This window comes from Onychomys torridus, chromosome 2 (genome assembly GCF_903995425.1).
Source record: "Onychomys torridus chromosome 2, mOncTor1.1, whole genome shotgun sequence".
NCBI lineage: Eukaryota > Metazoa > Chordata > Mammalia > Rodentia > Cricetidae > Onychomys > Onychomys torridus.
Window position 1 is genome coordinate 77,898,774 of NC_050444.1, and position 15,452 is coordinate 77,914,225.

At 47.2% G+C, this 15,452-nt stretch overlaps 1 protein-coding gene across 5 annotated transcripts in view; it reads left to right on the forward strand.

Moving 5' to 3' along the window:
* Nucleotides 1–15,452, forward strand: part of Palm2akap2 (PALM2 and AKAP2 fusion) — a 474,173-nt gene that overhangs the window by 125,762 nt on the left and 332,959 nt on the right. For all 5 annotated transcript variants that reach the window (XM_036179073.1, XM_036179074.1, XM_036179075.1 and 2 more), the window contains exon 2: nt 13,143–13,188. In XM_036179073.1, the coding sequence (XP_036034966.1) occupies nt 13,143–13,188 (46 nt within the window). The remainder of the gene's footprint in view (nt 1–13,142; nt 13,189–15,452) is intronic.

Genomic DNA, 15,452 nt, shown 5'->3' on the forward strand with positions numbered 1-15,452 from the left:
TGGGGGCATGGAGGGTGTGGAATGAGCAGCATCGTGAAACACTGCTAAGGCAAAGCTGTTGAGATCTTCATTGCTGCTCACTTGCATAGTGGATTGCAGCTACCTGCTCTCTGTATGAGATCCTATGCCTTGGGTTCCCACTTTACAATGTTTCAATCCCATCATTCCTCCTCATCATTAGAAAAATAAAAAACAGCCGGGCGGTGGTGGTGCATGTCTGTAATCCCAGCACTTGGGACACAGAGGCAGGCTGATCTCTGTGAGTTCAAGAGCTAGTCCAGGACAGGCTCTAAAGCTACAGAGAAACCCTGTCTCAGGGGGGAAAAAAAAGAGAGAGAGAGAGAAAGAAAGAAAAATAAGAAACAATGAAGACCTTCTCATGGACCCCATAGGATAGAAATTACTGCTACGGTCAGTTTACCAAGGATGGCATTGGAGCAGAGAGGTGAGTTACCTGTTCTACAAATGTGCTGCTGCTATTGAACCCAGAGTTTCCTGGCACCAGTGGCCTAAGTCACTCCTTTTTAAAAATTACACTTATTTATTTATTTATTTTTAGTCTCTCTCAGGTGTGGTGATGGTAGTGGTGTGTGTATGTGTGTGTGTGTGTGTGTGTGTGTGTGTGTGTGTGTGTGTGATATGTGTGGTGTTTATGCAGTTCACATGTGGAAGTCAAAGGACAAACTTTGGACCTGCTGAGCAATCTCTCTGGTCCCACATGACTCCTTTTGTATGCATGCTGCTAACAAGCTTTACAAGCTTTGATGAGGGTGTTAGGACATGCCCGGCACAGGCTTGTAACACAGGCTTCTAATCTGTAGCCTAGGTTTTTGTCAGTTTAACACAAGCTTTGGTCATCTGGGAGGAGGGCCTCAATTAAGAAACTGCCTCCATTACATTGGCCTGCAGGCAAGTCTGCCGGGCCATTCTCTTGATCAGTGATTGGTGAGGGAGGGCCCAGAGCGTTGGGGACAGAGCCACCTCTAGCAGGTGGTATAGAAAAGCTAACAGGGAAGCAAGCCAGCAAGCAGCATCCCTGTGTGGCCTCTGCTTCAGTTCCTGCCATGGCTTCCCTTCAGGATGGATCACAACTGGAAGCTGAAATGAACCCTTTCCTCCCCAGGTTGCTGTTGGTCATTGTGTTTTATCGCCACAGCACTGGACATCTAAACTGTCATGTCAACACAGATTGTCTGTTTTACCCTGAAAATACAAATACAGGTTAAACACCATTTACTTCGTTTTCTAAATGAAGGAATACACCTAAGAGACGTGATGCAAATTTCTAGGGCTTATACTGCGCTTTGTGAGCATCCAAGCTGTAGTTTGAACTCCTGGGGTCCCCGTTGTTTCCCCCAGTCTCCTGTAACTTCCTGGGGGATTTTGGATTCTTACGCCCTGCCCTGCCTTTTCCCTTCTAAGCAAGGGTGGGGCCACTAATTCTATCAGTGCACAAGTGGCCCTTAGCACCCTGATGCCACACACTTCCTAGGAGTCCCTTTTCCTATGGATGACAGCATCTCTGCAGGCTGCCATTGTTCTGCCCGCTGGGACCACAGCTCCAGGGATCCCTACACCCCTGTCACATCTCCCTGCCCGTTCCCGCATCCCTTCCTCATCTGCGGCAGCCATGTATACTTCATTCCCTTACTGGTACCAACTCAGAGGGCCTGGGTTTGGCTGAGCCATCATTCAGTGGGTTTCCTGTCCCACACTCCTCCCCTGCTCCTTCTGTCCTGCCATCATGGTCCCCTTGCTGCTGTGCCCAATATCCAGAGCACAGTTGCATCTCAGAGGCTGTCTGGTCCCTCAGCCTGAACACCTCCCCCTTAATGTTTGCATGGTTCCACTGCTCCTGCAAGCCAAATCTCCTTCCACACCTAAACCAGCACCCATACAACTCTCTCTCTCCCCTTCCTGTGCTGAGTTACATTCAGAAAAATCTCGAAAGATATAATGGATCTCTTTGCTTTGGGCCACTGTCTCCTTTCCCTGTCTGTACGTGCAAAAAAAGCCACTAATTTCCAGCAAAAGAGACAATACCTCATATGAAGTGTGGGCCCCGTATGTATGCCAAGACAGGAGGGGGGACTGGTGGAAGGGAAGGAGAGAGAGAACAGAACGAAGTGAAGGGAGAAGTTGACTCAGTTGACTGTTATTTGAGATCTTACTCCTCAGAAATGATGCAGTATTTCAAAAGGTAGGAACGTTAGTCTCACAAAGGCACACCCTCCAGCAAGCTTGGCGTCTGGTATGATAGCAAAAGCCACTTAGAAGCCAGGCAACCGGAAGCTGTCTGTGCCTCAACCTCCTCTTTGAGAAAATAGGGACAAGAACAGTGTTGTCTTCCTTGGGAATGTTACAGAGATTACATTAGTTAACATTTGAGCACTTAGAGTGGATTCAGGGACATGGTGCTGTGTGCATGTTCAATTTTAAAAAATGTTTTTACTTCAATGCAAAATATTTTATCCAATCTTCAAGCTTTTATTTCACTTAGAAAAATATTTGCAAACTCAGATTTTTATTTGAGTCAGTTTGCCTCTGTCTTGTTACAACTAATAAAAAACACTAGTTTGACTCTTGTACATGTCTTTGCCTAGCCCACGCCCATGGTCATATTCTTATCAAATAACTGGCTTTTGTAGGCCTGGGCTGCTGCGATGTTCTATAAATAATGAGATTATCAAGTGTTGGGCTTTCTTTGCTCAGAGGGCAAGTGTAAAATCCCGAGGAGGTTACTCTGAGGTTGGTGAGGGCTGGGGTTTTGAAACCAGACACCCTTTTGTCACTTGCCTCTTTAGGTCGCCACCTTGGAAGGCTGCTGTCCCCTTATTAATGAAAAGCCTGCTGCATTTGTGTTGGCTTGAACCAAGCTAACAGCACCTTCAATTCGGTGACAGACTGTTTTCCTTGGAAGCAGAGAGCCCAACGGTTTTGAATCAAACTTTGGATTTTGGCTGGAAGTTCCCAACTGGATGTCAAATGATTTCACCCAACAGTGGTTGCAGAGGAAGGCTGGGCAAGCCTTTGGAAAGGAGATTTCCAGTGTTGGAGGCTCTTCATAATGGTGCTTAATGAAGCGGAACCGGACACTAGTTGAGAGAGATAGGGAGAAATCATATGATGACCGTGTCAAGGCTGCCCCGGGGTTTTATTGAAAAAAAGCTCTCCTTCTATTTTGCTTTTGTTTCCCCCTAGAACAGAAAACAGTTCCAAGCTAATCTTGGGAGGTAAGGGTAGATAGCAGTGTTCCCTGCTGTGAAGAGCTGCAGAGAAAAGGCCAGCCTTGGGGGTCCAAGGCTGGGTGGACAGTGAGTGATAGGAAGCTTTGGTTGAAGGAGGGACTTTGCTTTTATTTTCTTCTGTCTTGTCTTTCTCTGCCAGTGACTGTTAGTGGAAGTGTGGACCACAGCTCTTAGAGCGCAGACAATGGGCAGCCTGGTAGCCATTGGCTGGATCTGGGGTTGCGATGCTGAGCAGGAGTTTCTCAGTGTCTTGATGTGCTGGCATGAATGACCAAAGCGAGATTCCAGGTTCTTAGCGATCACACCACTGTCCTTGACCTCTGATACCCTAAGTTCTGGAGCTGACATTTGTGTTTGCTTGTTAGCTTGTTAAACCAGAAATCCATGGGTCTTCTAGAAGTGTGATGGAAAGACTCAGAAAGTTCCTGAACTCTAGAACTCATGCATGAAGTGCTGCCTGCATAGACATTAGTTGTGGAGAAAGAGCTTGCCATTCCTAACAGTCTCAATGGGGATTCCAGTCCCACATGTTGCTGCCTTAAAGCTTAGAGGCACTCTTTTGGATGGAGGTGTAAATAAATAAGTAGATAAATAAATAAATAAATAAAATTAATCAAAAAATAAAGGAGACACACACACACACACACACACACAGAGAGAGAGAGAGAGAGAGAGAGAGAGAGAGAGAGACAGACATACTGGTGAAATGGCTCAGTAGGTAGGACACTTGACTCTGGATAATGTAAGGCTTACAACCTGAGTTCAGTCAGTCTTGGAACCCATGTAAGGTGGGAGGAAAGGACCATCTCCACAAGCTGTCCTCTGCTCTCCACATAGGTTTTGTGGCATGCAAACCCATCCACACTGATATTTCTCTCTCTCTCTCTCTCTCTCTCTCTCTCTCTCTCTCTCTCTCTCTCTCTCTCCCCTCCTCTCTCAGCCATGTTTGTCTAGTCTATGGCTGCTCTTAGCTTAAGTAGCTTCCTTCCTTACAAACAACCATAATGGCAGCTTTGGGACAAGACCCCGACAAGATCTCCTTCAAGGCTGGGACTATGATTTTTTGAGTTTAGAAAGAAGGACAAGTGGAGCCACCAATTTGCCGGTGGCACATTATGTCAGGAATTAGGTGGGATAACCACTTCTTCCCCAAGGGACAGACAGGCATACCCTGAGTGGGTGGGATTTGGGGAGCTCTGTGAAGTTAACAAGAGGAGACTTGGGAAGTTTGAAGAGGGAGGGGGAGGCTGCATTCCAGGCATAGCTCATGGTATGAGAAAGCACCAAATTTGGAGTGGTACAAACAGATGAAGAAGGTATCAAGTTCTCTGGGGAGGAGGAGAGGGTACAGGATGCCAAATATGGGGGGAACTCCAGCAAGATGCTTTGGTGGCTCAGTTGAGGCTAAAACAAAGGGGAGCCATCCCAGAGTCTTGGGGATCTTCCCTAACCTATCTTAACAAAGAGAATGATATCTCATAAAATCTGGAGGCAGTGTTCAGGCACTCCCTGTCCTATGGGAACTATGGTCACAGGAAAAGCTACCTGGTGTAATGACTTGTCCATTTGCAAAGACGCTATAGTAAGAGTTGGCTTTGGGGTGACTGAGAGGTAAGAAATTAGAAAGCAAAGTGGAAAACTAAGTGTAAAGAGGAGAAAACACAGAGCAACAACAGGGGTCTCCCCAGTTCCAGCAAGGGTCAGCCATCTTCTCCCCAGGAGCAGCTACACAGCACCCAACCCCACACAGATGGTGGATACAGCGTCCTTCCTCTGTACACCCACCCTTGGCAAGCAGCTCCCCAAACAACTGCAGTGGCAATCCAACAGACAGCAAGATCGGTTCTTCGTCAGAACCTTGGGGGCAGATGCTGCTGTCCCGGGAGGGGTCTGGAGAGCTACAGCATCTCCATTTCCTGAAGGGCCGGGTCAGACTTGTGAACTCATGGGAGTCAGGGAATTACTTTCTCTAAAGCACAAGATTTGAAGTCTGGTTCCTGCTTATACCTTTCCTAGAAGGGAAAGGCATGGATGCCTTCCATTGTTAGGTCAGCTCAGGACCTGTGCTCAGGGTCTTGGGAAGGTTCCCTTGGAGTGCTGGCTCCCAGCCTTTCTGCAGGGAGCTCCCTGGTGCTTTTGGCTCCCCAACAGGCAGCCGCCTTTGTGTCTACAACTTTTTCTCCCCACCTCCTCAAGTATGCCTTCCCCTCTAGTGGGATAAATTTAGCCCTTGAATGAATGCAGAAAGAAGAACACGTGGAAGCAAATGCATGCCAAATAGCATTCAAATATAGGCTTGGCACACACACAACGGGCCCAAAACAGATCCAAGATCTTCTGTTTCCTTCCCTGCTGCCTTTCTCTGTTTCTCTCGTTGCATCCTCAGACCACTATTGCCTTTTCTGCATTTCCGTAAGCTAACTAAGTGTGGAGGCCAAGATGTGGGGCTGTTTGTCTTCAGTTACTTATGACTTAGGGGTCATCTGGGAGTCAAAGAAAGCCCCAGATACCCATGGTAATTTCCTTTTATCGGTTCAGTTCTTAGAGATCCATCCAGAACTCAAAGCATCTTTTATTTTTTGTCTTATGAAAAGGCACAGGCTTTTATCCTACTGTGTTGAGCCTGTGCAATTGTTCACATATGCCCCCAATATTTCACCATTTCCCCATGTCACTAACTGTGTGCGTTAGTTTGTGGTCAACTTAACACAAGCTAGAGCCCTCTGGGAAAAGGGAACTTCCGTTGAAAGAAAAAAAAAATCTTTATCAGATTGCCTATGAGCAAGTCTATGGGGGCATTTCTGAGTGATGATTGTGATGGGAACGCCTAGCCTGCTAGGGGCAGTTCTACTCTGGGACAGATGGTCCTGGGTAGTATCAGAAAGCAAAATGAGCAAGCCATGAGAGCCAGCCAGTGGTGAGCATTCATCCAACGTCTACTTCAGTTCTTCCAGGCCTGGCCTGCTTGAGTTCCTGCCCTGACATCCCTTCATGATAGCCCATGACCTAGGAGTTTGCAATGAAACAAACCCCTTTGTCCCCCAAGTTTCTTTTGTTTGTAGTCCTTTATCACTGCATAGAAAGGTAACTCTGGCACTGACTTTGGAGTCTTATCTTTCATTCTGGCCCTTTACCCTACTGTTCTAGCAGGAAGCAGGTCAGTAGCTGGCTAGCCCTATTCCCAGTTGACAAACAGAAAAACTAGTCCTGATGTACACATAGGAGAACTTAGTCTAGAGCCCTCAGGTGGCTCGTATGCAGTCATACTCAGTGGCAGAGTTGGGATCAGGGCCTGGATTACAGCCTCTGTCTCATGTTCTTTCTACCCCCAGACAGCTTCAAGGAAAAGCAATATGACCAGGGTGCAGCCCTGGGGCTTGTCCATCAGCCAAGAGTGACTTTTGAAACTGGCTGAGTCCTCTGAATGAAACGGGCACCAGGACCTGTGCTCAGGGTCTGGTTGTGGTGGGCTCAGAGGCTAGGCTATTCCAGTCTCACTCTCTGTCCCCCAGCCATCAGGTTGGACTGGCAGGCCATCATCTGTCCACTGCCAAGCCTGCAGGAAAGCTCTCCTCTGGTCAGCAGTGCTGACTTGTAGAATGCACAGGGCATTATGGAATCATGGATAATAATGAAAGTGTTGATGACCACACTACAAAACGGGATTCCATGCTGACAGGGCACATCATGGTCATTGTGCTAGGACAAACTGGACTGGCTTCTAAGCTCTCTATGAAACCAGTGACCCAACTGTGTCTAGTGGCATCAGATCACCAGGCTAGGGTGGATCTGACTTTCCCAGAGATTGTTCTAGTTTGTAATTCATTTACCTCCAAACCTGGAATCAGCTCTACAGCTGAGCATTTTTAATATGTAGGCATGAGATCTTTCCCCAAATATTCAGAAATAATTATTCCCCATCTTCTCCTGGGACTTAGTCTATTACCACTTAACAATTCTCTCCTGGGGCTAAGGATGTAGCTCAGCTGGAAGAATGCTCACCTAGCATACAGGAAGCCTTGGGTTCAGTCACTAGCACTGTGTAAACCAAAGATGATATCACTCACCTGTACCCCATTCAGGAGGTAGAGGCAGAACATTTTTTATAGGATCTTCTTATTTAGACTTATTAAATTAACTCACTCCAAATGGTGACTATAGGTGCATATTAATCATTAGAAGGAGAATATAGCCATGATATTTCTGGGGATGAAAAGAAGGCTTATTGGTTAAGAGCACTTCCAGCTCTTTCAGAGGACCCGAGTTTGAGCCTCAGCATTCACATGATGGCTCTCTGTTCAGTTACAGGGATTCTGATGCCTTTTTCTACCTCTGAAGGTACTACATCAATGTGATGTGTAGACAGATGTTTCTCTCCCACCCATCAGAGGCTTAACATTATTTATAAATGCTCAGCTGATAGTTCAGGCTTGTTACTAGCTAACTCTTACACTCAAATTGACCCATATCTCTTATTTACCCTCTGTCATGTGGTTCATGGCTTGCTATCTCATTTTCAATACACCCTGCTCCCTTGGCAGTTGGCTGATGTCTCCTGACTCTGCCTTTCTTCCTCTCAGAGTCCTCTGTGTCTGGCTGTCCCACTTATACTTCCTACCTGGCTACCAGCCTGTCAGCTTTTTATTAATCAATGAGAGCAATACATATTCACAGTATACAGAAGGATTATCTCACAGCAGTGGTACATAGGCATGCATGTATACCAAAACTCATATACATAAAATGAAATAAAAATATTAATAGGCCACATTAAAATAATGTTTAGATAAAACCAAGTCATTCAATCAATCTTGTCTGTGGAACTTTGAATCTAGCAATGATTAGGCTGAGTCCTTAAGACCTACCACATCTGGAGTACTCACAGACTCATCCAAGCCCTTGATCTGTTATCCCCATTTCTCACAGTACCCTTAGGATTCCAACTTGTCCTTACAACTCATGTTTATTCTATGTCATGCCCATCTCCCACTTCCTAATTCCACTTTCCAAGGCTTTTATTTTCAAGACTATTCTGAGCCAACTTATTAATTGTACAATATTGTCCCAAAACACATTGTAGTGAGGTATGTATGTAATGATTCTTAAACATCCAACATGAATTCCTGTTCACTGTCTTTATGCCACCCTGTTCTCTCCAGTGACTCACACCAGTCTAGTGCAAGTGCTGTTGTCAAAGCCAACCAAGAGAAAAGGAAGCCACCCTACTGGGCACCAATGTTCCTGCTGAGCCAGACTTCCCACTGAATCTGCTGTGTGGAAGCCTTGGTCTCTAGCTGTACTTAAGCAGCTATGGCCTACTTTATCTCACTCTGGCACTTTATCTCATTCTGGCATTCTGCGCCTCAACCTTTCTCTGTCTTCTTGCTCCAGGGGAATCCCTATGTGCTTCTATCGTTTTTATCCACGGAGAAAAACAGCGTATTCTTGAAGGCCCATCAACTTTTCCAGTGCACTGATAACCCCAGGAACCAAGGGGACACCAAGCACTGTTTCCTCCTTTGGATTCTGTGTCACGATCGTGTACTTTAAAAAAAGTAATATATACTAACTATACAAAGATGCTCAATAATGACATTTCCATGCATTACATACTTTCATTGCACATGAGCCATATTCCTTCTGTTCTTATTCCCCTCCCCTTCCACATCCCCAAGAGTCCCCCTCCTACTTTCTTGTCCTTTTTCTCCCTCTAGATCCCACTTATCACATGTGCTTCAAATGATCATATAGTCTTCAATGATCTCATGCAAAAGAGAGCCACAACAAATGTTTCAGGAGAGGCTGGCATGCTTTTCAAACCACTTTTGTGTAAGGAAAGCTTCAGGTGGCTTATAAATTTCATACTCGTACTCAGCAAGACTTTGACTTTCCTTAAAAGATGGACTTTGGAAAGTCATTTCTCTCTTGGCTTACCAAGCTCCTGCTTCCCCACAGGGAAAATAGTCTGTGCTCATTTGCAGTTCCCAAGGGACTCCTGTCCTAAAATAGATTCTAGAAATTTTTACCATCAAAACATTTATTTTGCACATCAACCATTCTGTATTCAGTCTGTGTGGTGCTTTAGTGTCACATCTATCGAAGAAATCATCCCACCACCTGGAAGGTACTTACACAGCACAACTTAATGTCCCAACAAGAGCCAATGATTTGTGACACAGATTATGTACCACTGTAAGGTATCATACCAACTTTTAAATGTTTGGAAGGAAAATAGTAGCCAATATAGCTGTGGTACTGGACTGTCAAACCTTTGTAATATCAGGCCATCACTTGATATCTAGTATCAAATAGCTACAAAGTAAATGTATTATTGGGATATAGTTTAATTTGTAGAGTGTAGCATGCACACAGCCCTATGTTGGCTCCCTAACAGCCTGTAAACCAGTCATGGTGGTATATGCCTGTAATCCTAACAGCAGAGAGACAGAAGCAGAAGATAAGTAACTCAAGGCCATCCAAAGCTTACATAGTGAGTGTGAGGCTAGACTGGGCCACATGAGACCCTGTCTAAAAAAAATAGACACAATTTGGGTTATAAATGTCTGTGTTTATGAGAGGTCCAATGGTTTCTAAATGTTAGAATTTAGATTGGAAGGGAACAGTGTTGGAAGAGAAAATAGTCCCCGTCTGCTTCTTGGCCGAACCTCAGCCATCCAATTCATATGTCTTCCTGTTTCACCAGGGGTCCTTAGTTATAAGCAACTGAAATGAATTCTGGTTGACAAAGGGAGAGAAGGAAACACTTGCCTTCCCTTTGGTAGCTTGCAGAACAGTTGAGAACTCTACAGAAGAGGCTTGGGTCATGGGCAAGACCTAAGATGAGCTACTAGCCTGAAAAATTCTCAAAAATGCTGTTTTCAAACTTCTTGGCAGGTGCACATGTTTGGCTAAGCCCAGATTGCAAGCCATGCATAGCTTCCGGGAGATCTGGGGAAGCAGGTGTCTGGCATTTCCCCACTTCTGTGATGGTATATGGCTCTGCTTCTCATATGGTTTAAATGTGGGAGCCCCCCAAAGATGGGAAAGGGTTCACCAGTTGGGCAGCTAAAAATAATCTGTGTCTCCTATACTTCCTAACTGGGCTAAACCCAATATCAGGCATCCTAAATTCCCTCTCTTCTTTGACGTTTTGCCATACCTGCTTTTACAGTCCTCAGTTCTGGGCAAGCATAATCATGGCTAAGTGGGCCTCAGGTGCTTAAAAACCCCTGAGGAAGTACGCACAATTAAGTCTTTGGTCCTGTGAATTCCATTAATAAAATGATTCTAAGTCCATCTGTAATTCCCATCTTACCATAGAGAAATTTAATTCTGTGCATGTGTTCATAAAATTCTAATGCAGATGTCTGCCTAGGATCCAATTTTTAAAAAATTATTTATATTTGTCTGCATGAATGTCTGGGTACCACATGTGTGCAGTGCTCACAGAGGCCAGAAGAGGGCATCAGATTCACTGTGACTGGAGTCAAGGACAATTGTGAGCTGCCATGTAGGTCCTGGGAATTGGACCTGGACCCTCACTCTGGTAAAGCAACCAGGGCTCCTAACCACTGATCCATCCAGTCCCAGGATCCATGTTTTCATGTCCCCCAATTCCCATGGCTCCTTTATAAAGCATTTCAAGTTTTCCCTCCAATCCCATGTTGTCTCAACCACTTCCTTCTGCAGGGTAAGTCAGGCCAACTAAGGTGAACTTCCCCAACTTCTCTATAGAAGTTCTAACTCAAACTTCCTTCCTGTCTTTCCCCATTTCCCTCTCATTCCCTGCTGCATCCCTCCTTCCTTCCAGGGAGGAACTGGTGAGGGCTGCTAACAAAAACGCCCTCTGGTCCAACCTGAGGTCACCCTGCCTAATGTGAATTTCCCTTAGCTCCAGCGTCTCTCGTGTCTAATACTCCCTTTGATCCCCAAGTCCCCAAATCTTTTTTGATCTAAAAACCCTTCTCTCCACTGACTCTCTTCCTGTTCCTTCTGCACTTCCTAAGACCTGGGAAATGTAGTTGTACTCAGCATGTTTTCCACCTCTTAGGGTTTCCTGTGCCCCTCCTAAGCAATTCCTGGCTTGCCCTCTGCGTAACTGCTCTCGGGAGTCACCCATAGCTCCTCACTCCTGAAGTCTATTGCTTCTCTTTAGCCTACTTTCTCCTGAACCTCACAGAAGGACGTGACCCTGATGCAATTTCCTGTCCTCCTGTGGTGGTTTTTGGTGTAAATCTCCCATTTTTTTCATTTTTTCCTTCTTTTCTTCAGATCTTCTACTTCGTCTGTGTCCTTACTTTCTCCCTAGTTAGATTGTCCATCCTGGCTCTCTCAGCTCTTCAGCTGTGACTAGCATGGTGAGTGTGCTGAGCACTGTGGCCCAACCCTAATTTTTCTGCTTTAAAGTTCAAGTCTTTACAAATGATGGCTTCTGAAGAGTCGCCTAGGCCCTGTTCCTTCCTCATCTCTCTTCCCCTCCCCTTTTTATGAAAATTGTGTTAAATACACACAGTATACAATCTGCTGTTTTAACTATTTTTGCACATACATTTTGGTGACTTTAAGTACATCCACCTTCTTTGGCGCCATCATCCCCCCACCCACCTCATTCTCAAGAACCCAACCGAGAACTAACTCAGTACAGGCTGGGCAAGCCTCCACGATTGAGCTATTATATCCTTAGCCACATCACCAATCATTTCTTTTTGGTATCTTTTAAAATACATAGCTAAATGGAAAAGAGCTATTTCTTCTTAACGTGCTTATTATTGACGCCTGCGCATCGGACTGCCATCACATCCCTGTCATCAGAGAAGTTAGTGTTCAGTGCCTGAGCTGCTGCTCTGAGGCTTCTCTTGTACTGCAGGTGTGCCCATGACCACGTGACCTTTACGAGGGTGCCGGGAATATGAACTCAGGTCCTCACCCTTAAGTGCTCTACCCACTGAGCTATCTCCTCAGGCCCCTATCACATTCACTTTTAAGGATGTCTCTGTGAGGTCATTCGCAATCCTTCACCTTTCTTTTTTTAGATAAGGAATCCGAGGCTCCCAGTGACTTAGTTGGCCAGGAAGGCACCCAGGGCTTCAAACTCAGAGCTGTCTACAGTTGGTGTGTCACTAGAAGGGTGGCCTGTCTGGTGATAAACCCTGCCCTCGAGGGCCCTGCCGTCCGAAGCACATGAACAAGACAGCATTTATTTGTTGGAAATGTCCCCACGTGGAGCCCAAGCATCTGGAGCCAGCTAGAAGGCACTGGGGATACTGGGTGGCCGCAGTCGGCATGTAAGGACACGTGCTGGGGCCCGCATTCTGCCAAAGGCCCCTTCTGCTGGCATCTCTGCTCAGAAGAGAGGCGCCGCCTGGTCTTGTCTAGACCCCGAGCGCAACGCGCTTGGCCACCGAGGCGCACCAGCTGTGCGCCCCCCACCCCCAGCCCCCCAGCTCGCTTATCACCGGCGCTCCAGGTGCCCCACTCGCGAGCGACAGCGGCGGCCACGAGTCCCCCACACCCCAGGGGCGGAGCGAGGCGCGGAGACGTCAGGGCGGGGACCTAGCGCGGCCGAGCGCGCTCTCCGGGAGGCTGCCGGCGGCCCACGTCCCCGGCTGGCTGGCGCGGCCGGTGGTAGCGGTGGCGGTAGAGCCCGGGATCTTGCAGTTCGCGGCGGCGCGCTGGGGCGCAGCCAGGCGGCGGCGGTGCCAGCGGAGACCCGGGCTGAGCTCTGAGCCAGCCTTGCGCATAGCTTTGCCCGCCCCCCAGGAGCGGACCCCACACGCCCCTCGGCTGTCCCGGGGGTCGTTGAGCCCCCTACGAGTGCCCTTCCATCTCCTTGAGTGACTACAGCGTGTGTTTTGTTTTTCTTCCTTCTTCCCCTGCCCGTGTGCCCTTCTCCAGGATGGCAGAGGCGGAATTGCACAAGGAGAGACTGCAAGCCATAGCAGTAAGTCCACCTTTCATTTCATTTTCTTGCTCTATTGTCTGGGGTGGACCGGGACCAGTGGGCTCAAGGCCAGCAACATGCCAGCCTGGTAGCCGCAGGCCCTGTGCTGGGGTGAAAGTCTGTCCAGGTTTGGCGACGCTGCCTTTTGCCTTTATATGTCTGTAGACTAAACCCCTGGGGCGCACTTGGGACTAGGAAGATTTGAACATGGAAAATTGGCTTAGAAATAAGATGCTTGCTGCCGCGCTTCAGGGATAGACTAAACAGAGAGGGGGAGTGCATGTGTGTGTGTTGTGGGGCACTCCTGGAATATTATCACCCAGTGCCCAGAAGTACATTGGCCGGAGAAGGGAGATGACCCCACAGTAGCTATCTTCCTCTGTCTTGCCAGCTACCCAGCCAGCCAACTGCCTGGGACAACCTCTCCCAGAAACCGGGAGTGCAGGGTTCCCTTCCCTTGTTTGACATTAGCAAGGACTCTGGCACAGGCCACCACCCTCAAGAGGGCAGGGGCTTCTTACAGCTGGGGCTTGGGAGTGATATTTCAGGAGAGTCTCTCATGGGTGTGGATTATCTGAAAACCATTGGTTCAGCATACAAAGGAGCATCCGGCTTTGGCAAAGTTCTGCACTTTTAGAGCACCATACCATGTGCATCTCGGGTTCAGACAAGAGCTGTCTCACACTGCCTGGATTGGAGAGGCCTTGCCAGTTCTGCCAGTGTCCCACAGATGTGGTTTTCACTGGAGCCACCACAGCTGGATTATATATTTCCTTTGCAGATGAGGGAATGGTTACTGGCACTCTATGAAATAATAGCAAATTAAAGGAGGTCTGCTAGAATGCTGGCATGAAAGAACCTCCAGACATTCTTTCACCTAAGTACTTTTTCCCCTGTACTCCGGGAGTTCCCTAGAAACACATAAATTTGTTGGAGAAATACTGTGTAATGTTTTGGAAGCGATGCATGGATGAAAGTGTTTTCAAATGGCTTTGGATGGAGTCTTCATAGGGAAAATGCATATAGGCCTAATGTAGGCTCAGTAGCTCAGAGACCCCCTTTCTCAAACTATTCTAATCTGAAAGGTTATGCCCAGGAGAAAGCTGTGCGTGGATCATGGTGAAATATTATGATTGGCCTCTGAGGCTGTCTTTGGAGTTGGTCCTTGAACTTAGGGGGGCTGTTTGCTCTTTTCTTCCCTTTTCCATGCAGTGCATGGGTGTTTGGGTGGTTAATGAAGTTGCTCATGGATTCTGAAGTCAGTGTCAAGCCAATGTGGCAGTCTGTCTTGAATCTGCTACAAATGGTGCCATGGAGCTGGTGGGTGTTTTGTGTAACTGGATAATGGGCTGCTTCAACTGTGGACAAGTGTCTGCTCCAGAGAGCTCAGCCACTCCCAGGGGCTGCTGCTGGCTGTTTGCACCAGTTGTCACATTTTCTTGCCTCTGTATGACCAGTGTCCCTGGATGCCTGGGGGACAGCTGACTCCATGAAAGGACTTGCTTTCTGAGCACAGTACCAATAGTAGCTAGCACCAGGGTCACTCCTTCCAAGGGGGCTGGAGTAATCTCAGCCATGGCCAAGGGGATTTTCAAGAAAGATCTAGAGGCACCCTCAGGGTTCTCTTGAGCAGATAAGAAGATAAATACCCATTCACGCCCGTTCAGTTGTGGAACTGAGTTCACCCTGTGGATCTGAGGAATTGTTGAGGAGTTTGGGAATGGAGGGGGGTTAACATCAGCAAAAATCTGTGTTGGGGGAAATTTGTCTAAGAGTTATTTCTCTGTGTGTATGTGTGTGAGAGAGAGTGGGGGTGTGTGTAAAAAAACAGAAGAGAAAAGCGAGGGTGGACTTTATGGCTACAATCAGTAAATAATTTTATGCCACATTTTAGCTTAGTCCACACTTACCAGATTCAGCAAACCTTTCCTCTCTTGGCCACTTTCCCAGAATTCTCAGGGGCCTCTGAGATGCTTACAGTCCTTCCCTAGACCCTATCATGCCTGAAGTCCCTCTGGAGATAAAAGAGAAGAGAAGATCCTTCACATATTCACCTACTTGGGTTCCTGGGTCTTGCTCAGTCTTGAGTCCGAGCCTCATTTTTTTCCTTTATAAACTGGGCCCAGGAGATTATCTCATGGGCTACCTTTGAAGACTAGGGAGGTGAGGCACTTTGGCCCACAGTTGCCATGGAATGATGTTCAAGCAGAGCCCTCAGCTCGTCTACACAGTGAGGAGGGCAGGGGACAGCTCTGTTTTCCTTT